Raw genomic sequence first — 23,565 nt, 5'->3', positions numbered from 1 at the left:
TCTTTTTTGATAAATTATTAAAAAAAAAAGAAAAACTGATAAAACTCATAAGTAGCAGTTGTTTTTCTACCAACTCAGTTGGTGGCAGCACCGCGCCGTTTCTTTGCTTCAATCCTAGAAGAAGAAGCCCCACGCACGCCGATGACGTCACCATAGTACGTGCCGTGCGTGCTCTGTTTACGTCCGTGCGTCACGTGACCCTGCTTGCATCTGTTGCCTACGAAATGTCCATGCGAGTTGACACGTTTAGGGACACTATTATGGCCTTATTTTAGATGATAAAACATTAACGTCCCCTTGAAGGCCGCGTATAGATACTTAGTCATTAGTGCCAACATGGAGTGCCTGTAGATTTAGCTTTATTTAGACATTTTGACTGACATTAAGGGGAAAGACAACAGACTTTGCGCTAATGCGTTGTTAGCTCAGAGCATCTTAGCTTTTGAAACAGCCTTAAAAAGCAGTGACAGGTATAAAACTCAACCTCATGGCAAGTTGTTTTGTTGTTTGTGGCTTCGTGTTTTTTCTCCTTTCCTCTGCTTCCTGCAAGAGCTATCTTTGCAGTGCTAACAACATCAGTCTGTGGTGAACCGCGTCGCTGTTGTTGTTGTTGTTATTGTTGTTGTTGTGGTTGTTGTTAGCTGTCTGTGGCTAATGTGTAACGCTAGCTATAATTATTGCCTCCCAGTGGTGGAAAAAGTGTTCAGATCATTTAACGGTAAGTTGAACTAGTCCAAAGACATGTTTTTTCCTGTTCATGTGTGTGAATGCTGTGTAAATGTTTGGATGGATAGATTGAGCAGATGATGCCTTGTGATCAGGTTCAAAGTGTTTGTGGATTTTATTTGGAAAATTTCCTATATAGAGAAAAGGGCTTCTGGAATATTTTTTAAAGTTCTAATATACAGACAAACATGAAAATAACATAATGTTGTACTAGATTGCCAACAATCCCTACAAATGTTTTATGTCCTAGTCATTTTAGGTTTATAAGTGTGCATTTGTGTAGGATTGATTGAAGATCCTAGTATTAGTTTCTTGTGCAGTAACTATATTTTGCTCTTCAGAGGATTGTGTCGTCACTCATCATCAGAAGTTTAAGTCTAATGTTAAACCAATGGAGGGTGTAAAAAACGCGACTAAACTTTCAATCAAAAGTATTATAGTGTCCCAGCTGCTTGTCTGGTTATTCCACTGCTCTTTAATTTACTAAGTTTTTATATTGCTTTTACTAATGTATCAATCGTTTGGCACATCTCAGTGTTTCCCATAGATACAAGAGACTGTGGTGGCCCCCCACAGGCCTAAATTCTCTCCCATAGTCTAAAAACGACCAGGACTTTACATTGGTGTAATACATACATGCTTTATTGATTATTGCATTGTCATAAACAATAAAAATAATTATTCTGCCCTAAAAAGACTGCTTATTTTTTATATATAGGTAATAAATTTGAAACATATTTGCTGCCATGAATGAAATCCATGGGAAACCCTTTATCTGCCAACAACGTGAGCTTTTTCCCGTTTGATCTCAAGTAAGATTTTTCTTCCTGTGCCAAACAAGGAGATCCTGATTCCAAGAGTTTGCTGTGTTTAGAAAATACCACAAAAAAAAAAAAAAAATTCCAATAACTATATATTATTCATTTTGTATTTAGCGTTTAAATGTCTTGACTGGAGTTTGTATAAAATATTATTATTTCTGAAAATATACCACATTTGGCACAAACCTATTTTGTATCCATAGTCCCTGGACAGAGAATCACCCTTAAATATGACAGGTTAATGACACATACACACAATAATGTAATATATCATGTGTTTCAAAGGTGTATGTTTACAACTCTATCTAGTAACTTTATCTGCTAACATGACTAACATCATTTCTTATTGTTTTTGGTGTCTTTGTTCTGAAGTAGATTTTTTTTCTGTTGCATGTTGCTGTACTTAGCTCTAGTTTATCCTGTGGCTTTTACTTACATTGCATGCTTTCAGTAATATAATTTTCACAATAAACAACACAAACGCATTATGTATGATGATGACATGATTACAAATGTCCCTTTTGTTTACTGCTAGATTCTCTGCTTACTTTGCGAGCTTTGGGAAACGGTCCGAACAACATGGCTCCCAAAGACATTATGACAAATTCCCACGCCAAGTCCATCCTTAACGCCATGAACTCGCTTCGAAAGAGTAACACGCTCTGCGACATCACTCTGCGGGTCGAGAGCACGGACTTCCCGGCGCATCGGATTGTACTCGCCGCCTGCAGTGACTACTTCTGCGCCATGTTCACCAGTGAGGTAATTGCAGCTGCTTTAAAATGAGAATAAATAGTGATCCTGAAATGTCTCAATGAAAAATAGGGATGTCAACATTAGCGCTGCAACGATATATTGACCAGTCGGGACTAGTCAACTTAAAAAAACAATTGTAAGTGTATTTTTGATAATCGTCATTATTATTACTATCTAGAAGCCTTCGTCACAATTTTTCATCCATAATAATAATCGATTGATTAGTGGACTAAAATAAATAAATATTCAGTTTTAGCCCTGCACAAAATAACATTTTGGTGTTACGTTCAGAAGAAACATCACAATTGTAAGTGTAAACTCTGTTATTGACACTGTGAGTAAAGAGTAAAATCCTTAAACCATGTTTGTCCACATCCCCTAACAGATATTTTGAAACTTTCTGAATGATAAAGTAAAGATAATGTTACACAAACAGCCAGATAAAAAGCTCTTTACATTTAGGTTTGGTTTTTTTGGAGTGTAAATTGAATTGAAGTCACTTATTTTTTACTTTTAAAACTCTCCAGTCTTCAGTATACTTTTTTTATTCTTCTCATGATTATCTCACAATTATTAATCAACTGCATAATCTTGACATCTTGAATTAAGTAAAAAGTGGTAAGAAAACTAGTCCACAACTAATGAGTTTAGAGGTGCAATCGGACAAAACGGACAAAACATGCGCACGTTCAGGGTGATCTTGTATGCAACGTTTAATTTTTTTTTATAATCATGACGTGGAAATTAATTGATTTCACAATGAATCCTGGATATCACTTTTTGAGAGCAAAAGGTGTTGGAGTCAAGCTTATGTGTTGTGCCTTCCAATTTTTATCTATGTTTTATTTATTATTATTTTTCTTGAAGCTACATATGGTAATCTGTTTAACAGTATTGGATTTTTTTAGCTCCAACTGTCAATCATAAAGGTGCAACGTTTCTTTCAAAAATAGTCAATAAACTGGATTTATTGGCGTGCCTATTTGCATGTTCTTGGATGAAGCACACACTCTTTCTTTATGGTTGAAGCCTAATGCGTGTTTTATAGCTGGCTGAGAAGGGGAAGTCGTTCGTGGACATCCAGGGCCTGACGGCGTCGACCATGGAAATCCTGCTGGACTTTGTGTACACGGAAACGGTGCTGGTGACGGTGGAGAATGTACAAGAGCTGCTGCCGGCTGCGTGTCTGCTGCAGCTCAAAGGTACTTCCAGATATGCAAACGTTTAATCACTGCAATAAAACCAGCCCGGAACTCCCGATTCTGGAAGTAAATATCTCAATATTTGTCTCCAATTATCAAAAAAAAAAAAAAAAAGTTTTTGATGAGGGCTAATGAGCTATTCTATAACTCAAGACCATAAAGAAGAAATAAAATCAATTTTCCCTGGTTGATGCAGATCTAGGATGCAGGGATGAAGTGCATTAATCTGTTTGTAATCTTTCTGAATCAAATGCACGTGTCTCGTTAGGTGTGAAGAGAGCGTGCTGTGACTTCCTGGAGAGTCAGCTGGACCCCACCAACTGTCTTGGGATCCGAGACTTCGCTGAAACCCACAACTGCCTGGAGCTGATGCAGGCGGCCGAGCTTTTCTCCCAAAAACATTTCTCTGAAGTGGTTCAACACGAGGAGTTCATGCTGCTCAGTCAAAACGAGGTGGAAAAGCTCATCAAATGTGACGAGATTCAGGTAAACCTTTGAGGGGATATTATCGGGATGCATGACTATTCTGTGACAACTGCATTAGCTTCACTACTACCTCACTCTCCTATTATTATTACAGTATTTTGTATGTGTTGTGGTCAAATAATTAATTCCCAGGAAAACCAAATTACATTTTTCTAGATAATCATTTTGCGGAATTTCCCTGTATTATTACTCTTTAAAAACGCTCATTATTGTCATGTTTTTTCAGATTAAGACCAAATGTATCAAGTTGGCTTCACTGACACTTCACTGTTGCTGCTTCTGCTTTTAAATCACATTTTACAACAACAAAATAATGGATTTTAGACCCAAGAACTTTCATATTTTCATCCATCATGTATCAACAAGTACAAACCTGTGTTTATATGGCGTACAGCTCCTCTCTGCGGTTGATCACACTGACAAAGAAATGACAGAGAAGAAATGGGTTTAAGTTGTGCCTTTGTGTGCAGGAAATTCCTGTTTCAACCACACGACGAACGCTGTGAAAACTACTCATTACAGTTATGATTTATAGACCGTCACCTGACACACGTCATTCCTATTATTGTTGTGTAAAACGTAAAGTAAACCATGTCTATTCATCAAAGTCAACCTTGTGAAAACTGTATTCACACATTTGCTTTTGTAGACTGTGCATAAAATAGTCTGAAGTACAATTCCTTCACCTCTGCACAACGCCTATCGAAACGTTGTATTTGACTTAAACTTTCCTTGATATTTGTGCTTGCAGGTGGATTCAGAGGAGCCGGTGTTTGAGGCGGTGTTAAACTGGGTGAAGCACAACAGAAAAGAGCGCGAGCCGTATCTGTCCGACCTGCTGGAGTTTGTGCGGATGCCTCTGCTCACGCCGCGCTACATCACAGACGTCATCGATGCAGAGGTGAGACTCACGCACTAGACCAGACACGAACCGTGGACATTCTCTCCTCAGTGGACGTTAAATTGTCAATTGTTGTTAGTAACATGTTTTATGGGGAATTTGGTCTTCTCTTTTCAGCACAAACTTGACTCGGATAGATACAGTACTCCTGGATTAGAGTCCCTGGCCACACTTTGGGCAACACTGCACTGGACTGTAAAGATGTCACACAGTTAAAACCTCACTAGGAATGATTTCACATTTATAAAGAAAGAGAAACAAGATAGAAATGTACATATTACAACCTTGTGAAAGTTTTTATATGATACTTTTGACATCAGGATCTTTAAAACCAGTTATACAAGAATAATACTTGGTAATTTGCAGGTAAATAGAATCATATTTACACTAGGGAGATACTCAAAGCTTAGGGCCACTCAAGATTCTTTAACCAGGAAGTCCCATTGAGATCCAGAATCTTTTACAAGAGAAAAACCACAAAACCACACAGGAAGTCACAAAATATGACTCGTGTGTCTGTCACACTTTTTAAAATGTTCTTGTATTTATCATGACACAATAGTTTTTTTAATTTCATCTTTATAATGATATTCCAAGACTGTGTTGCTGATTTTTTTTATTATCCAGTACACAAAATGAAATCGCACCTTTTAACACAACATCAAAACGATAAAAAGGATGACATCGATATCAACAATCAAATGGATAAATCGTCCCAAACTAACCCTAACCCAAAGTGAAAAGTTTGAGAAGCAGCAGATGGCTTTGGTTTTCTTTTTAAATTTGACATACAAATACAAAATATAAAGCTGAGTGTTAAGTTCAGAGTCATTAATGGCGTATCCAGATGATTTTGTGCTCACACGTTTGTTATTTCTGCAGAATATTTACTGCTTAACATTTTCCTCGTGCGCATGTTTCTTCCTTTGCATTTTTAAGCTCTTAAAATCTGCTTTAGTATGATTTAGCAGTATTTCAAAACTTTCCTTCGTAATATAATGGAGATCAGAAGTTATACATAGATCAAATATTGATTCTAAAATAGTTTTGTTTATGTTGTGACATTTTGAGCATCTATAAAACATCCATGACTACATACCACTCGTGCGTTGAGTGATTCTGTAGAAGCGTCCCCCTAATTGCCCGTTGCCGTGGATCACATCATTAAGCAGGTTTTGGCTTGTTGCAGCCCCTCATCCGCAGCAGCCTGCCGTGTCGAGACCTCGTCGACGAAGCCAAGAAATTCCACCTGAGACCCGAGCTGAGGAGCGAGATGCAAGGCCCACGCACACAAGCCAGACTCGGTACGATCCACACGCGCCAGTACGCTCCAGAGCAATCGAAAGGCTATGGTAGATTTCCCTTGGTTGTTCAAGGTTACAGGTATTTTCTCTGTAATAACTGGCTCTACATGAGGCTTAACATTTTCACAGTACAGACATGAACATCAGTACAGCATTCACTTAAAGAAACAGGTTCACTAGATTTCCTGTAGAGCTGATGTATCGCAATTCAATCAAAAATCACACTTTGAGTTGGCACAAAGGCTGGGATTATTTAAATGTTTGAATGTGCTCTACAAAGGACAAAATATCCTGTGGTTTAGACCTCGACAAACATGACTGAAGTGCATGGAAGTCGTTGACAATGCGCACTTTGAACCGAATCCTACTTACATACCTCACTTTACAAATACCTCACTTTCTTTTTCATAAATCCAGCTAAATGTTTAGTTTGGACATTTCTTTAAAAAACGTCCTAACTCTGAACTATTTACGTTTTCTCCCTCGGCACGGGGAAATTATGCATTCGTTATTGTGGCTAAAGAATGTAATCTTGTTATCACTAAATTACAAACCCATTTAGTTTGAGGTATAAAAACATCTCCTATTCCTTCAGGTGCCAAAGAAGTTCTGCTCGTCATTGGTGGTTTCGGCAGTCAACAGTCGCCAATCGATGTAGTGGAAAAATACGACCCCAAAACCCAAGAGTGGAGCTTCCTTCCGGTGAGAAATAAGCAGTCACGGCTATTATCTTTATTATCTTTGTTTTATTTACATGTACAAATCGTCACTGGGGATGTCAAGATTATTTGATAGTTGTGATTATTCTGGTCAAATTAAAAATAAATAAAATTAAAAAAAATACTCACAAATACTTTACAAAAAGTGAACCTAAATGTAACAAGCTTTTTATGTGACTAGATTTCATAAAGCTGGCCACATGTTGAGAAATGGTAACATATTAGACATTAGTAATGAAATGCTGTTGTTTGGTGTCAATATTCGTTACTAGAGCAGGGCAAAATATTAACTTCAGATAATATCATGTCACGTCAAAAAATGCTACAAAAATGAGGGTATACTGTGATATTCCTGAATTTTTATAGGTTAATTTTACATTTCACATTTGTCAGATAATTAAACCTGGACTAGCACGTTTAAAGACACATTTCTGTTGGACTGACAAAATTTCGTCAGAATATCATTACCAGGATATTCAAGATATTTACCGGTATTTTTGTCAGTACCTCTCACCCCTAATCATGAATAATCGTGAAAAATCATTTCTTCTCACAATAATCGTAACAGAAAATAGATATTATGACATCCAGAATTACATTTTTAAGAAAAAAGGAACAAAAACGACAACTGGAATTTTGCATAGAAGAAATGAATCAATGTTCCTACCACAGGGTAGGAACTATCAGTTGACATATTTGAAAATAACTTTAACATGGCTATTAAAGAGTTTGATTTCACCCATAATTTTGATAGTGTTTAATTTTTCTGAATCCTTTTCCTCTCGGGCAGAACATCGCGAGGAAAAGGCGTTACGTGGCCACCGTGTCGCTCCACGACAGAGTGTATGTGATCGGAGGCTACGACGGGCGCTCGCGGCTCAGCTCCGTGGAGTGTCTGGACTACACCGCCGACGAGGACGGAGTCTGGTACACTGTGGCCACCATGAACGTGCGCCGAGGCCTCGCTGGAGCCACCACGCTCGGAGGTGAGGTTCACCTTACAAATACGACACAGAGAGGAACACGCCTCTTTGCACGCAGCGTAGAGGTCTCAGAGGATCGGACGTTTGTTTATTGTCAATGTCAGGGCTAAATCAGAACTAAACTAACAAATGCTCAAGTACTAAACCAGGTCCACTTTGTTCCAATATAATAAAGTGTCTCTCCATTGTGGCTGATTACCGATATTCGCAGATATTGATATTTTTATATATTTTGGGTATCCCACATGCTGTACACGGCACATAAAAAATGAAAAGGTTTGATACGTCAAGAAGACAGAAGTTATGCCCTTAAATCCTTATCTACAGCAGCGATGTTGCTAACAACACTTAAAGTAAAGACAACAAACTTTAGCGGACATTTCCATCTGCCCTTCCTCGTCCTTGTCCCTCTGCACCGGACACGCCCTCAGAGCTTTCAAGAGCATGGACTTTATGTCTGATCCTAAAATATAACACCCGGACAGTTGGAAATGAGGCTCGTTAAAACTGTCTACAAGTAGGCTAACGTTTATTAGCATAGCCACACAATAATGTGTAAACTAGCATTAGCTGCTAACGACCTGAAACAAACAGCTCAGCCTCAGTCTGGAGTGTTTTCTGTAAGTCCACTGGTCCCTCCTGACCACAGTAACACATTTCTGGACAAACGGGGTCTTTGGGATGTTACAGAAGAGGAATACTTTGTTTTGAGACTTTTCATTGGAAGAGTTCACAGTGATCGTGCAGCTTTCATCCTCAAGATGGCAGTAGAGTGTGTCAGGTCATTTCAGGTACATGACTAGCAAGTCCCTAATAGTGAAGTTACACAGTACGTAACGTTCTGGAGAAGGAAAGCCACCTGCAGGATTCCATGGAAATAGAACAGAAATGTTAGAAACAGAATATTCTCCAAGCAGAAAGAAGTTTTATCACTAAAGGAACAACTTTTCCATGGAAACAAACTCCAGGCCAAGAACAAGTCAGGTTGTGGAGATGCAAGCCCACAGTAAGGACACAGTTGTATATACATTTTTGTGTAGTAAAATTATCCAAAATGAAAACAAAAAACATGTCCATTTCTTTGCTAAAAATGTGATTTGTGCAGACATGATCTATGTGGCGGGCGGGTTCGATGGCAGTCGCCGGCACACAAGTATGGAGCGCTATGACCCAAACATCGACCAGTGGAGCATGCTGGGAGATATGCAGACTGCCAGAGAGGGGGCGGGGCTCGTCGTGGCCAGTGGACTTATTTACTGTTTAGGTAAATCTTTCTTCACATTGAACAAGCAATTTACAGTTCATCAGCTCTCATAATGTTGTGCTTTAAATAAAACTACACAAAATAATTCCACTGAAACATTAAATCATCTGCAGTTTTATGTGAATTACCTCTTTAGCACTATCAGATTATATCTATTATTTATACTTAAAGTTAAATTGAGCATAGGTCAGACTCTGTCTTTATCCTAATGTCACAAACTATAGAGGGATGTTTGCATATGCAAAAGTAAACCGTCATTTTACTTCCTGTTTTCTGTGGCATGGAATGCAAACCTTTAACTTTATGACTTCATCGTTCTTGCACTGAGGTTGGTGTATTAATAAACAATAATAGTGCACTGTTCGATTTTAGCGTATCAAAGTCTCTTTGCATGTGATAAGCTCCTACTGCAACCACAGCTGCCCTGGGGCTGACTGTTAGTCTGACCACTGCTTAACTCCACACTGTTCATTTAATTAATTACACACTCTACCTGTATCTATTTAATTGAGTTAATTGCTATTGAGATAGTTTTTATTTATTTTATTTTTGTATTTATTTTTTATTTATCTCCGTAATGACAATTCCAATACACATTTTACTCTGAAACTCATGTTCAAACACTGCTCTCCTTCAGGTGGATACGATGGCCTTAACATACTGAACTCAGTGGAGCGATATGACCCTCACACAGGCCACTGGACCAGTGTGACCCCAATGGCCACCAAGAGATCAGGTCAGGTCACTCAGTCATTTCAAATGTCCTACAATAAAGTACGGAAAGCTGTCCATCTTCATCAACACTGACATGGCTGTGTTTTAGGGGCAGGAGTCGCTTTACTCAACGACCACATCTATGTGGTGGGAGGGTTTGATGGAGTGTCTCACTTAGACTCTGTGGAGGTCTACAACATCAGGACAGACTATTGGACCACTGTGGCCAGTATGACCACCCCTCGCTGCTATGTCGGGGCCACAGTCCTCCGCGGACGTCTCTATGCCATCGCAGGGTGAGCAGCCCTTTGTTCTCCAGTGTTTTCACGAATAACCCATGATTTTAAACATTTACCTGACACATAATGGGCTTCAGCCTCCAGCTGTTTTACCTTTACCCAGTGGCGTGCGGTCAGGGCAATCAAGGCAACCAGTGATTGACCAATAAAATATAAAATGACCCCGTGTCACAACTATATATGAATGGTTCTGAAATATATCCAAATAAGCTATGTTTTCCCCTCACTTCTGCTGCTAAAGCTTGGCTGAAGTCCCTGTTTCTTTTAGTGGCCTCTGCATGGGAAGCTTGGTTCTTCTTCTCCCACAGCTGCTCAGACTGTGACCGTGTTCAGAGGCCCGTTCATGCTCCGCTCTCCAACAGGAGCTTTTAGAACCAGAGCGGACAGCAGCTTGTTTTACAGGTCTGCAAATGCGCTCTGAAGACAACACAGCCTTAAAGCACCTGAATAAACCTGTGGGAATATTTGATGTTTGTAGGTTGTGCCCAACTGAGCATGTGCAGAAGAGAAGTGAAGCAACAGCACCAACAAGTTTCAACAAACAGACTTAAAATCTTTAAGAGACATGTCTTTGTAGCTCATGCTCTGTTCGTGTTTATAATGAGTAGACGTGAGTTTGAAAGACTATTGGTTGGTGAACTCAGTTTATTTAATCCATTTAGAACTTTGATAAAGTATGGGAGCTGCTATTATTGCATAATAGAATGTAGTTGTTTTTTTCACTTTTCTATTATCCACTAAATACAGACCCAGGTCTGCTTGCCCATCCTTTAAAGTCATCTGCCTCTGCTTTTACCGGGAACACGTTATACACGGGTTTATTTAGTGCTTGGTCTGAACATTGGAAATCAAGGTCAACTGTAAAAAGTGTTTGACACAAGCGGACAACTTATTAAGTCTTCTAGATGGAATCATGTCCTTCTGTTTTCCACAGATACGATGGGAACTCGCTCCTCAGCAGTATCGAATGTTATGACCCAGTGATTGACTCTTGGGAGGTGGTGACATCTATGGCCACTCAGCGGTGCGACGCAGGCGTCTGTGTGCTGCGAGAGAAGTGACCGAAATAAACCTCTTCAGCTCTTGCAAGTTGGTTTATACAAAAGGCCTCAGGACAAACGGCAGTGTAGACTGAGCTCTGCAGAGAACTTTAAAAGAGGCCTTCAGGCGCCCATTGCCACTCGCAGGACTCTGGTCTGTGGCACATGTTGCTGTCGTTACCTGTGAGATTATCTTTTTCATTTTGTCATCAAAGTGCAATATATTTCTACTTCAAGAAACAAGAATGAAGCCCCTGCACTCGCTGCTCTTGTCTGTGACTTTGGCCTGGCACAGTGGACTGTTTCCTTTATGGACCTGAACAGGAAACGTGTCCCAGACGCTCCATGGATCCTTTTTATACACACCTGTGTATCCAGATGTTTCAAACGCATTATTATTTTATGAACACTAAAGTACAGCATATCAATTGTAAACACAAACATCTTGTCTGACTGAACTGAAGATCCACAGGTTTAAGATGTAGATGGTCATTTTTTCTGATCACAAATTAGTTATATATACATTTTATTAGCCATCAGTGTCATCTGAATAAACTTTATTTACAAAGTACAAACTGTGGAGCGTGTGAACCTCTCGATAGATTCATAACCGTATTTAATTTGCCAATAATTATGAGATTTACATTTATACTTTATATAATGTGATTAACTTGGATTTTATGTTTTTCCTTTTATTTCTCACATTTTTACATCATTTTAGATCAGTTACAGTTAAGATTTAGGACTTTTTCAAGTATGAATGGTTTTGTTAAAGGCGCAATGGACGATTTTTTTGGCCCAAATCTGAGTCTTATTTCCTCGTGGCGTAGACGGCTGATTAGTCCTGCCACGTATCAATCATAAAACTCACTTACCGCTCACCTGCAGCCGCGTGCTGCTCGTCCCCATGTGCAGCACGTTTCCACGTGTCTAAGCGCATTGATCTATCATAATATAGTTCCCTCAGTGTACGGCACAAAATTAGGACGGAGAAAGACAGTTCGAGCTCATGAAGAGACTGAAATCTACGGGAGACGAGAGATACGATGCGATCCGTCGCGCTAATAAACAAACGCACGTGTGTGTTGTATCAGTCCGCACGGGGGAGTGCGCATGCACACTTCCACCTGAGTTCTCAAATCGCCGAAAAATCGTCCATACCGCCTTTAAGAGGATATAATATTTAGTTAGTTAATGATTACATTATTTATGTATTATTAACTGCATAATACATAACTGTAAGAGACAAAATTTAATGTTTTGATATATTATATATAAGGCACTTGAATTGCAATATTTGGTAAAATAGGGTTTAAATTCTTTGCTTCTTTTTGTTGAGATTACAGACATATTTTGGATCGTATTGAAAATCATCACAGTGGCACGTGGCAAAAAGGCTCATTCTGATTGACTGGCCAATGCGATGTGTTTTAATCCTGAATACATCAGGATTAGAATTAGATGGCATCAAGTCCATTCTGTATCTTTAAACATCATGTTAAGATTGGAAAGTTCAGTGTGGAGGAGCAGCAGGAGGAGGTGGTGGTGGAAGAGCAGGAGGTGGATCAGGAGGAGGAGTAAGCGCAGGAGCAGGGGGAAGAGGAGGAGGAAGAGCAGGGGGAGTAGGTGGATGAGGAGGGGGAGGAGGTGGAGGAGGAAGAGCAGGTGGAGGAGGAGGAGGTGGAAGAGCAGGAGGAGGGGGAGAAGGTGGATGAGGAGGAGGAGGAAGTGGATGAGGAGCAGGGGGAGGAGGAGGAGCAGGGGGAGGAGGTGGAGGAGGAGCAGGGGGAGGAGCTGGAGGAGGAACAGGGGGAGGAGCAGGGGGAGGAGCTGGAGGAGGAGCAGGGGGAGACATGAGACCAGGTTCAGTCTCGACAGACTTCATGCTCTGACTCTTCTGGACGCTCTGGGTCTGTCACAGTCACAGCAGCTGCAGAAATGGTGAGTGTTTGTTCATGGATATATTATATTATATTATATTATATTATATTATATTATATTATATTATATTATATTATATTATATTATATTATATTATGGTGTTTGATCATGTTTAGACGTGGAGCACGCGCGGCTGGCTTAACCGGTGCGTTATTCAAGACTCATTTGCACGCGTTTAATAAAAAATAACGATTCATTGCCTGGAGTTGTTTCATTCACCATTCCATAACTATTGTGGAACGGGAATCTCCACGAGTGCGACGTAACGTGAAGATGCTTCTGTTTGATTGTTGTCTTTTTTTCTATGAAAGAACAGGCGGAAAAACGTGCGTCTCCGTCGGTAATTACTCAGTTTGTTATTATAATTGACTGCGTGCTAAGCAAGATTATTCTCGGACTTTGCAGCGCTATATTATAATAAATGAGAAATTCCTTGGTCAACTTTCTCCAGTAATAAGTATATTTATGTTGTCCAACAAGTGCCTCTTCTGAAAATCCTTCATTCATTTGTTTTTGTCCTGTTTCATGGTCTTTAAAGTTGCACAGTGTCACTTTTCTGCTGGAAGGTCGTGTAAGTTTCACATTACTTTTTTGCTCACCAAAAAATAAAACATGCATTTTTACGTGTGACTTGACCTGGTGTGTCACCTGCTCATTGAGATAGATGTATACTGTACGTTTAAAGTCATACTGTGGAACATTCCAGGCAAAGCAATAACATCTCCATGGAAACAAGAAGCCTCTCCAACAGAAAAGTTACATTGTGCACCTAAAAAAAGTATTTTTTTCAAACCATACAAAGAACACAAAATCCAGAAGAAGACACAGAGACATACAGACATTCAACATGGTCCTAATCATGTCCGACCTAAATGTTCAAACTGTATTTCAATAATAGGGAAATGGCTCTACTCAATGTAATTTTCAGAATAAAATGGGAATGTTTTACACATTTTACTCTGAAATGGATCAAGACTGTTTCAAAACTATTGAAGGAACTATTCAGTATCAATCTCAGTTTCAGCACTAGTTTCAGCATCAATTACTGTAGCATCTGGGTATTGATTGATTGATTTTTTAACAACCAAACCGTATTGAGTAGATCGGTCGTGGACGTTTGTATCTGAACTGTGCCATTTCCAGATCCATGGATCTTATCCCAGCTGACTTCACTGGTCAAAGTAAAAAAAAGGTACATTTGAACTCAACTTTGGGCAGTTTTCTACAGCAAAAACATGACAATGGCCAAGAACAACGCAACTAAACACATGTTTACATGTAACAATATTCATATTTTTTGGAGCGGGCCCAACACAATCACTCATCAGCTAAAAATCATCTTGGCATGTTCTTCGTCTTAGAAAAACAAAACCTGACATTCTCAACGTGTCGCGGCACAAAAGATGGAGTCTCTTTGAAAACGCATGAGTGAAGTGAAGGTAAAGGCCTGTCCATTGTTCACAAATGAAGAGGAACGCGCTCAAACCAACATCGTGACTCTTGAAATGTCATTTTGCTGTCACGATCGCAAATTTAAAAGTTGCTACACAAAAATATCACGATAATAAACGATAATAGTTAATAGATAATTAGTTAATAGAATAGATAAAAGCTACTTTTTATGGCACTGAAACGATAAATTGACGGCTGAATTTGGTTGTTGGTGTTTTATTTCCCAAAATTCAGATTTGCAGTTTTTAGTTTAGATTTTTTTATTTTATTGTTATAAAAGATTTATTTATGGCAGGAGAAAACATGACACGCGGATCCTGAAATGCATCAATCACAACATCAGAACATAAACGTTTGCATTATAAATAGGCAATGTTAATGTAAAATAATTTGCAGAGCTTTAAACAGATCAAAATAATGGGCTACATTGAATGTACTTTACATTATTCAACATACAATCAGTCAATGGAAAAATATGACATAAAAATACATCTTAACATTTATTATTTGTCACTGCAAATATAAATATGTCTGAGAGATTTACCTTAAGTTTGACCTCAAGTCCAAGTCATTGTACCAAATTACAAAAAAAGGCTCATATTTTTGTATATTTTTATGTTACGTTTGTGAATGGTTCTTGTCCTGGTCACATCTAAGTGAAGAGAGAATAGTTTGAAGTCAAAGAATCATGCAATTTAAAGCAACTGGAGCGATAAAAACAACACTAGAGGGCTGTGTTCATACTTGCACCACATTAAAGGTGCGTTCACACTTGTTCTGGTTTGGGACCAGTTCGAGTCCTGATGTAGATTTAGTTTGGTCCCGTTCTGGTCTTTAGATTTAGTTCTGTCTGGTCCAGGTTTAGTCCCTGCAGTTTAGTGAACGTATCCTTAGACTGCACTAGAACAGGACCAAACCAGGTCTACATCAGGGGTAGATCTGGACCAATCCAGGACCAAAACAGGATGTGCGTGAATAGAGGCGAGAATTCACATTCAAACGTTGTGTTGTTTTGGAGAAATTAGATCAAGTGCGTCGCCTACAATTCAAAATGATTAAAAATGACATAAAAATCAGCAGCGTCTGGTGTAATCTTCAAAACAAGGGGCCCGTCTGTGGTTCACTTTAGGGTCCTTCCTCGAAGCTCTTCTGTGTGTGTCCCCGCAGAGAGAGTGCATCTCCGTCCACGTGGGCCAGGCCGGGGTGCAGACGGGCAATGCCTGCTGGGAGCTCTTCTGCCTGGAGCACGGCGTGGGGCCTGACGGGGTCTTCCTGGAGGGGCCCACCAAGCCAAACTCACGGGAGGATCCCTTCAACACCTTCTTCAACACGGGCAGCTCCGGGCGCCACGTCCCTCGGGCTCTGTACGTGGATCTGGAGCCCACGGTGGTCGGTGCGTGGAACAGTGTGAAGCTCTTGTGCATTTAAGACACAAGAGCCTGAAAACTAGACCTGCAAATATATTGTTTTTTAACCGTATATTTCAGGTGTTTTTTCATTGTTTCTCCTCAGAGCATCACATTTGACTTTTTGAACAGACTAAAAATGGAAACAGAAGAGGCTCAAAATACTGTATGTCTGCATAATACAATTATGCAACTAATTATTTCATATCCTGATCCTGCACTAAAGTGAAAAGTGAGTTTGTGATCTTTACGTCACTTGTGGGCTTTGCAGTGAATTTTAAAATCTAAATATTGATATCGACCAATATCGGCCACAGTAGAAAGCCAAATATCAGATATTGGTATGAAAAAAAACATATTGGTCCATACAGTAGATTTGCTGATACATAATACAAGTTTTACTGTTACAATTAGCAAATCACAAAGGCTTCATAAAATGTTTGAGTAGAATAAATCAAATACAACACTGTGCAAGTTAAAAGCAAGTGTAATGTTCTGGTCATGATTCACATTATGTTACAGCATTGCACATAAACACGTGTAAACATGATTACTACAGAACTCTTCTGATTGTTGTATTCATATTTCAATGTGGACTCAATGTTAAATCTCCCGGACTCATAAAACTACTTTTGTGACATTTTTGTTTAACTCAAGTGACTTTGTGTCATATCCACTTAAAATGGTTCAATATTGGCTGATGTTCCCTATTTTTTGACCCCCAATTTATCAGAAAGCGTTAGGAATATTTTGCTTTTAACACAAATTCGAAGGGTTCCCCACAGCTGCCTTTGTTGCACACAACCTTTAGCACATTTTCTGCATTTACAAGATCTGCATTTTAAATCAATGAGAAGATGTTTTTTTTCTCCATGTTCTTTTCATCTGAGCGCCTCTGTCCACAGATAAGGTGCTGAAACAGTTGCAGTTTCTATGCAACAGGTCCAGAGCTGACATCTGTGTCGTCTGTTTGATACGACCAATATTTACAATGGCTGTATTGTATTGTGTATTCAATCGATTTATTGGGGGGATGTGTGAGGCAAAAGTATAGTAGTATAGTAAAGTAAAAAATGATGACCTGAATTTTGCTCACGTTTAGAATAGGACTCGCGGAACTGGAAATACAGAACAAGAATACTCCAGGATTAAAGGAAAAACATGTCAAATCCACATTTAGATGGACGGAAAACTAAACGAGTACTAAAAAAACAGGTCTTGAAACAGAGCTTAACCAGATCCAGATCCAATATGGGACAAACTGTGTCTTTCTGGTCTAAACCCGGGATCAAAGCAGCTAAAACTGAGCTAAAACAGGTGGAAATCAAGCATAAACCGGACAATATGAGGACTAAAGTAGAACTAAATCATAATAAAATTGACAAATAGAGACAGTAGTAGAAGTATTATGCTTTTGTGTAGTATTAGTGTTCATAGACATTCATTGTACGTATATGTTTGTAGTACTCCATGTATTTTTGTACAACTTCTTCCAGATGAAGTGCGTGTGGGGCGGTACAGAGGGCTCTTCCACCCGGAGCAGCTCATCTCTGGGAAGGAGGACGCGGCCAATAACTACGCTCGCGGCCACTACACGGTCGGGAAGGACATCATCGACGACGTCATGGAGAGGATCCGTAAGATGGTGGGTTTGATGTTGTTGTTGGTTGAGAAAGACACAGAAAATGTCAAATTGTATCTCAAATCTGAAAGTCAGTGGCTTGATCTAAGCTCAAACAAGCCATTCTGAAAATTAAATCATGAAAGAGTGTCTGGTAAAGCTGTATGACTGACGCTTTGTTTTTCACATTGATAGAACAAAAACAAGTACAATCAGCAACATTTTTTTTAACATACTTTGGTAATAAAAGGCCAGGAGGAAATACAGACAATTTTCCCCACCATGATCAGTCAAGCACAGGCACAGCAGGTTTATCCCCCACACAAAGTCACATCCTCATCTTGAGTTATGGTAATACCAAAGTTATACCAACTGATGGGATGGTCTGGTTAGTGCATGAAGGGGAGACCGCTGAGATGCCAGGTGCCACCGGGGGGCGGTAGTGCACACACGCCTCGCCTCCAGTGTGAAAGTGAGTGTATTTGTGAGAGTGAATCGATATTATAATAGATCCATGGAGTGAATGCAGACAATGATTGCAAATGGGTTCATAGCTATAATCTGGTATGTTTACAGCTTGTGTCCAACCACATAAACAAAATAATCAAATGTTTGAACCAGCATCCATCCAAAATTTGCAGTTATTTTTTGGAATAAACCCAGACTAAACCTAATATCTAAAGAGCAATCAAGTTTGACTGAACCAGCAGCTAACTACCCAGAACTATAAGGTCAAATACAACATTTACATTTTCAGTGTTTGTCACAAAGTTTATCCCTTTGGCAAATCGATTAAACATTGTGGACAAAATTACACTAGCGAAGGACATGATCACATTTGAGAATTTGAAAACAACCAGGACACAAATGATTTAAAGTACACATTACTGTATGTTTGAATGTCTAAACTGTCTAAAGTCGTCCTTCCCTCTCTTCAGACTGACCAGTGCACCGGGCTGCAGGGCTTCCTCGTCTTCCACAGTTTTGGGGGAGGCACCGGCTCTGGATTCACCTCTCTGCTGATGGAGCGCCTCTCTTTGGACTTCGGCAAAAAATCCAAACTGGAATTCTCCGTTTACCCGGCTCCACAAGTCTCCACCGCTGTGGTCGAACCTTACAACGCCATCCTGACCACGCACACCACCCTGGAGCACTCGGACTGCGCCTTCATGGTCGACAACGAGGCCATCTACGACATCTGCCGCCGCAATCTGGACATCGAAAGCCCCGGGTACGTCAACCTCAACAGGCTCATCGCTCAGATCGTCTCCTCCATCACCGCCTCCCTCCGCTTCGACGGCGCGCTCAACGTGGACCTGACCGAGTTCCAGACCAACCTGGTGCCCTACCGGCGGATCCATTTCCCCCTGGTGACGTACGCGCCCGTCATCTCGGCGGAGAAGGCGTACCATGAGCAGCTGACCGTGCTGGAGGTCACCAGCGCCTGCTTCGAGCCGCTGAATCAGATGGTGAAGTGTGACCCTCGGCGCGGGAAGTACATGGCCTGCTGCCTCCTGTACCGCGGCGACGTTGTGCCCAAGGACGTCAACGCCGCCATCGCCAACATCAAGACCAGACGCTCGGTTCAGTTTGTGGACTGGTGCCCCACTGGGTTCAAGGTGAGGGGGGAGAAATGTTGATAGAGGGGGTAAAAGCGATCAGAGTGGTAGAGTGGTCAAAAGTGTTGAAAAGCGGATTCTAATTGATGCAAAAACAAGTAGCGAAACTAGAGATTAATTTAAAAATAAAGAAAAATCACATAAACAGGATAAAATGTGAATGGTTTTATCACTCAACGTTTATTTATAGAGATGTAGAGGTGTTTTAGAATGAGCTTGAGCTTTATATAGTAATTAACATAACAGAAAGTAACAGAAAGAAAATACTTTTGTTTTGTGTTGAAAATGTCACTCTCTTGGCTAAAAAATAAGCGTTTTTTGTCTGTTATCATTATGTTAACGGCATCGAGTATCCAGCAAATTCCTTAGGGACTAGAGACTTGTGTAGTTGAATTTAAATATTAGTATTAAAACTTGGGAACATCTAAAATTGTACAGAAGTCAAATTACAGTCAGGCTAGAAAGTAAAATTAAGTTTCACAATGTGACAAAAATGTATCACGATTTTCCCCCCCTCAATTTTCTTGTTTGAATAATTGCCTGAACATAAACAATACAGACCTTTTATGAATTTTAAAAGATTATTTCAATATTTTATATATTTTATCCTTTTGGAAAGGCGTTTCTGGATTTTTCATTTGATTTATTTTCTACACATAAACAGAACATTTTTAGTGATAATTTCTTATCCAATTCAAGTCCCAAGTCCAGTTTTCTTCCTTCAGAGTCAGAACCATGGATGTATTATATTATCGGTCAGAACACACGTTTGTACTGACAGAGGATTGACTTTGAAGCTGATAATGGACGATTGGAAATGACTGAATCTCGATCTTGTTTCAAATTTGATCAATTCCCCAAATAGGCATCGATATCCACATACTGTACATAAGAGTTAAGTTAAGTTGAGTTAAGTATTCGGTTAAATTGGGTTGAAATCAAGTGCTGAGGAAATACTATCAGCAGTCTAGTTTATGACTTTGTGTTTTTAGTCTTGAGCTAATGGAAAATCAGGGCATTTTCATACTTTTTTATCCCAATACTACAATATAATATTATTGAGGTGAAACTGATTACCAGTAGGTAATAAAATACTGATGCTTGAATATAATAGAATAATGTTCCTCTTTCAGATTTCTTTAATGTGTTTTTGTTGGAGATTTACAACAGGAAAACTTACACATGTTGAACCTGATCATTTATTTCAGCAACAAATTCCATCATCAGCTACATTCATTAAGTTATTAGTTATATTTATAAAATCAGATCTCAATGCACATTTTAGTTGTCATCAATCGCTATTATATGATTATAAATGTAATAATAAGGCTGCAGCTAATGATTACCCTTTTAATGGATTACTGGTCATTTAAGGTCCATGAATATGAGGTTTTCTCATTTTAATGCAGACGCAGAAAAAGTGAAGCCGCTTGAGGACAAACTGAAAATAATAAAGAAATATTTTTCATCACAAAATACTAAACACATTTCCTGCGTCCGACCCATAAAACCTCTTCTCTCAGCTTGTGTTTTGGAGTCTGTGTATTGACTTTTTATTTATTTATTCATTAACCTTTTTTGAAGTGAAACAACATAAAAGCAATTACACTATTAGGAGACATTTAAAGTATGTATAACATCTTCTCCTGTTTTTCTAATTATGACTTAGTTAGAACCTGTGGTAAATACAGTATTCATCACAGTTTTACTTCAATCAAATTTGTGAAGAACATTTGAAAGATAAAAGTTTTTAAATGACCAGAAGTAGTACTGAATTCTAAAACTGAATCCCTCCGTGATGTCATCAATATGCGACGTTGAAAACACAGACAGTTTACACTTGACTGACGCACTTTCTGACCATTTAAATGATCATTCAACAAAGTAAAGTGTTATATGGTATTACTGTTTGTCAAATCATAAGTTTTATGTAAATTAGATGGATTTTGGCTCTTGTTTACAGTATGTTTGCTTGGTAACAGTATGTTTGCTTGGTAACAGTTGTGGAATTACCTCTACCTTTGCTGTCCATGTCCAACCAGGAAGTAACATTACAAACTTTACAAAAATGGTCAAACTGGGGACAAACAGGCAAAGTGTTTAGTAATATGTGAAATATAATTGTTTTGACTATGTTTTAATGAAATAAAATCTGAGACCAGTTCCGATTGAAGCCAGGGCGACGATTACAAAATGAATCAACGATTATTTCAGTATATAATGATAATAAACATATTGTGTTCGTCTCGCTCAGGTTGGCATAAACTACCAGGCGCCCACTGCTGTCCCTGGTGGAGACTTGGCCAAAGTGCAGCGTGCCGTGTGCATGCTCAGTAACACCACCGCCATCGCTGAGGCCTGGGCGCGGCTGGACCACAAGTTTGACCTGATGTACGCCAAGAGGGCCTTCGTGCACTGGTACGTGGGCGAGGGCATGGAGGAGGGCGAGTTCTCCGAGGCACGAGAGGACATGGCCTGTCTGGAGAAGGACTACGAGGAGATGGGCAAAACCAGCTCCGACTCTGAAGATGAAGAGGACGGTCAAGAATACTGAGAAAATACACACATGAGTTGTGTTAAGAGTGACAATATATCACAAAAGTATTGATATCAACACTCAGGGTCAGAGAGAAATGTGTTCTGTTTTAGGTCTTGGTTTAGTCTCTTTAAAGGTGCACTGTATGTCATTTTCTGCAGGAGGGTTTGATACGATGTCATTGTTAACAAAGTTTACAAAGTGCATCGCTAGATAATAAATGGCAACATTAGACAAATTAAATACATGAAAAGAAGAAATACAAAAAGTACACACATAAAAATGAATAAAAGAGTGCTCGCCAGTGTGTTGTTACCATGTTTTGTCCGGATTGTTTCACAGTTTTGTCCGGATTGTTCCACAGTATAGCTTTAAAAAGCAATCTCCATAGAGACGACGGAGAGACGAGCTGGAGCCCCACATCCGAGATCCTCTGTTTCAAAGTCAAATGTAATATGAGTGTTGAAGTCTGCAGCGCCTCGTTCATCTCAGTTCAGAGGTATTTTTAGAAACCTGTAGTGTTAAGAAATAAAATAAATGCAATTAAGTTTAATGTCATACTGTGGAACATTCCTGGCAATATCATCTCCATGGAGACAAGCAGGGGGCAGGCCATCCACCAAGGTGCAAGTTACACCCTGCACCTTTCAATTCTGGCATAAAACTCCTTTAATCTGTGGTCTCATTGTACTTCTGTGGCTTCAGGTAAATGTTTCATTTCGACTCAAATAAAGGAATTGGGGACGTTTTTCTGAATCAATTTAGCTTTATTCAGTTACGTCGTGACACCAATTTGGATCATATACTGGATAATGTTGAATTTATTTGGTAATTGATTTGCAAAGTTTTAAAAGATGGAAATATTTGATTAAACTGTGGTGGTGAAGGGGCATTTTATTGGTACATGAGTCATTGTTTATTACTGTTTATTTAGTTGAGTTCAAGACCAGTTTTGCTGCATTAAGTTCTTGCTCTAAAGTTTGACCCTGTCCTGGTTTACTCCTTACACAGACGTTTTGTCCAGAAAGTAGGAATCAGATAACTAGAATAATCAGATAACTAGAATAATCAGATAACTAGAATAATCAGATAACTAGAATAATCAGATAATCAGATCTAAATATTGCTGCATTTACATAATTTACAGATCATCCAAAACACCTGGTTGTATGTGTCAGTGTATTTTTTTTAGTAAATGGAAGAAAAAGTACAATTGATTAAAATAACGTTCAGAGATTTTTAAACACATGTGCCTACACTTGTAATTGTGTACAGTTTTATTATGTACAGTAATTGTAATAGTTCCATTTAAAATCATGTGAGCATGTGACCACAGTCCCCATTGTTCACGCTCGTCTCACGGCTTTTCACATGTACAAATACATCAGAGCGACGCTGCATCGCCTGCTCTGATCCACTCAAAGAACATTCTTGTTTAAAACGACAACAACAAAAATATTCGTGTTTGTTTTGATACAACAAACAAAAGTGAACAAACATGTTTAAGTTCATAAAAATACAAATATAATAATATGATATATGTATTTATAATATAAATGTCCTTTGCTGTTTCATTTTTCAAATTTCGCATAAGATATATATAAATTCTAAAATTGCATCAGAAGGTAGCAAGTAACTCTGAGTAGTACTTTTGGCATCTGTACTTTTACTTGAGTACAAATGTGTGGTGTAACTGACTAACTCCAGAAATCAGATAATGATCAGTGTTGATTTAGAACTATAAGATAAGATAATATAATCCTTTATTGTCCCAC

At 39.1% G+C, this 23,565-nt stretch overlaps 2 protein-coding genes across 4 annotated transcripts; both read left to right on the top strand.

The window, feature by feature from the left end:
• Positions 1-188: 188 nt before the first annotated feature.
• Positions 189-11,790, top strand: LOC140362914 (kelch-like protein 12). Of its 3 annotated transcripts, XM_072449204.1 has the most exons (13): positions 189-718; positions 1,751-1,784; positions 2,083-2,309; positions 3,352-3,505; positions 3,774-3,991; positions 4,743-4,892; positions 6,082-6,196; positions 6,792-6,898; positions 7,706-7,901; positions 9,004-9,162; positions 9,800-9,898; positions 9,986-10,172; positions 11,110-11,790. In XM_072449204.1, the coding sequence occupies exons 2-13, from the start codon at positions 1,778-1,780 to the stop codon at positions 11,234-11,236; spliced, it is 1,746 nt and encodes a 581-aa protein (XP_072305305.1). In that variant the 5' UTR covers positions 189-718; positions 1,751-1,777; the 3' UTR covers positions 11,237-11,790. The 3 variants fall into 3 exon arrangements, with proteins under 3 accessions (XP_072305305.1, XP_072305306.1, XP_072305303.1); XM_072449205.1 differs by lacking the exon at positions 1,751-1,784 and having other exon boundaries at positions 189-470; XM_072449202.1 differs by lacking the exon at positions 1,751-1,784.
• Positions 11,791-17,510: 5,720 nt separating this feature from the next.
• tuba5 (tubulin alpha 5) lies at positions 17,511-21,828 on the top strand. Its single transcript, XM_072449216.1, has 3 exons — positions 17,511-17,659; positions 18,574-19,254; positions 21,509-21,828. The coding sequence occupies exons 1-3, from the start codon at positions 17,639-17,641 to the stop codon at positions 21,806-21,808; spliced, it is 1,002 nt and encodes a 333-aa protein (XP_072305317.1). The 5' UTR covers positions 17,511-17,638; the 3' UTR covers positions 21,809-21,828.
• The last annotated feature ends 1,737 nt before the right edge of the window (positions 21,829-23,565 follow it).

The sequence above is a fragment of the Eucyclogobius newberryi genome, unplaced genomic scaffold (genome assembly GCF_026437365.1).
Source record: "Eucyclogobius newberryi isolate DKJ021-1_F unplaced genomic scaffold, fEucNew1.0.hap1 SCAF_17, whole genome shotgun sequence".
Lineage (NCBI taxonomy): Eukaryota > Metazoa > Chordata > Actinopteri > Gobiiformes > Gobiidae > Eucyclogobius > Eucyclogobius newberryi.
This window is presented reverse-complemented; position numbering and strand designations above follow the sequence as displayed.

Bases quoted from the DNA above. Each gene is read 5' to 3' on its own strand.
- LOC140362914 (XM_072449202.1), top strand. From the start codon at position 655: ATGTGTAACGCTAGCTATAATTATTGCCTCCCAGTGGTGGAAAAAGTG. The intron at 6,197-6,791 runs GTACGATCCACA...CTATTCCTTCAG, and splicing joins ACGCACACAAGCCAGACTCG to GTGCCAAAGAAGTTCTGCTC. The intron at 9,163-9,799 runs GTAAATCTTTCT...GCTCTCCTTCAG, and splicing joins TGGACTTATTTACTGTTTAG to GTGGATACGATGGCCTTAAC.
- tuba5 (XM_072449216.1), top strand. From the start codon at position 17,639: ATGGAGAGGATCCGTAAGATG. The intron at 17,660-18,573 runs GTGGGTTTGATG...CCCTCTCTTCAG, and splicing joins TGGAGAGGATCCGTAAGATG to ACTGACCAGTGCACCGGGCT. The intron at 19,255-21,508 runs GTGAGGGGGGAG...CGTCTCGCTCAG, and splicing joins GGTGCCCCACTGGGTTCAAG to GTTGGCATAAACTACCAGGC.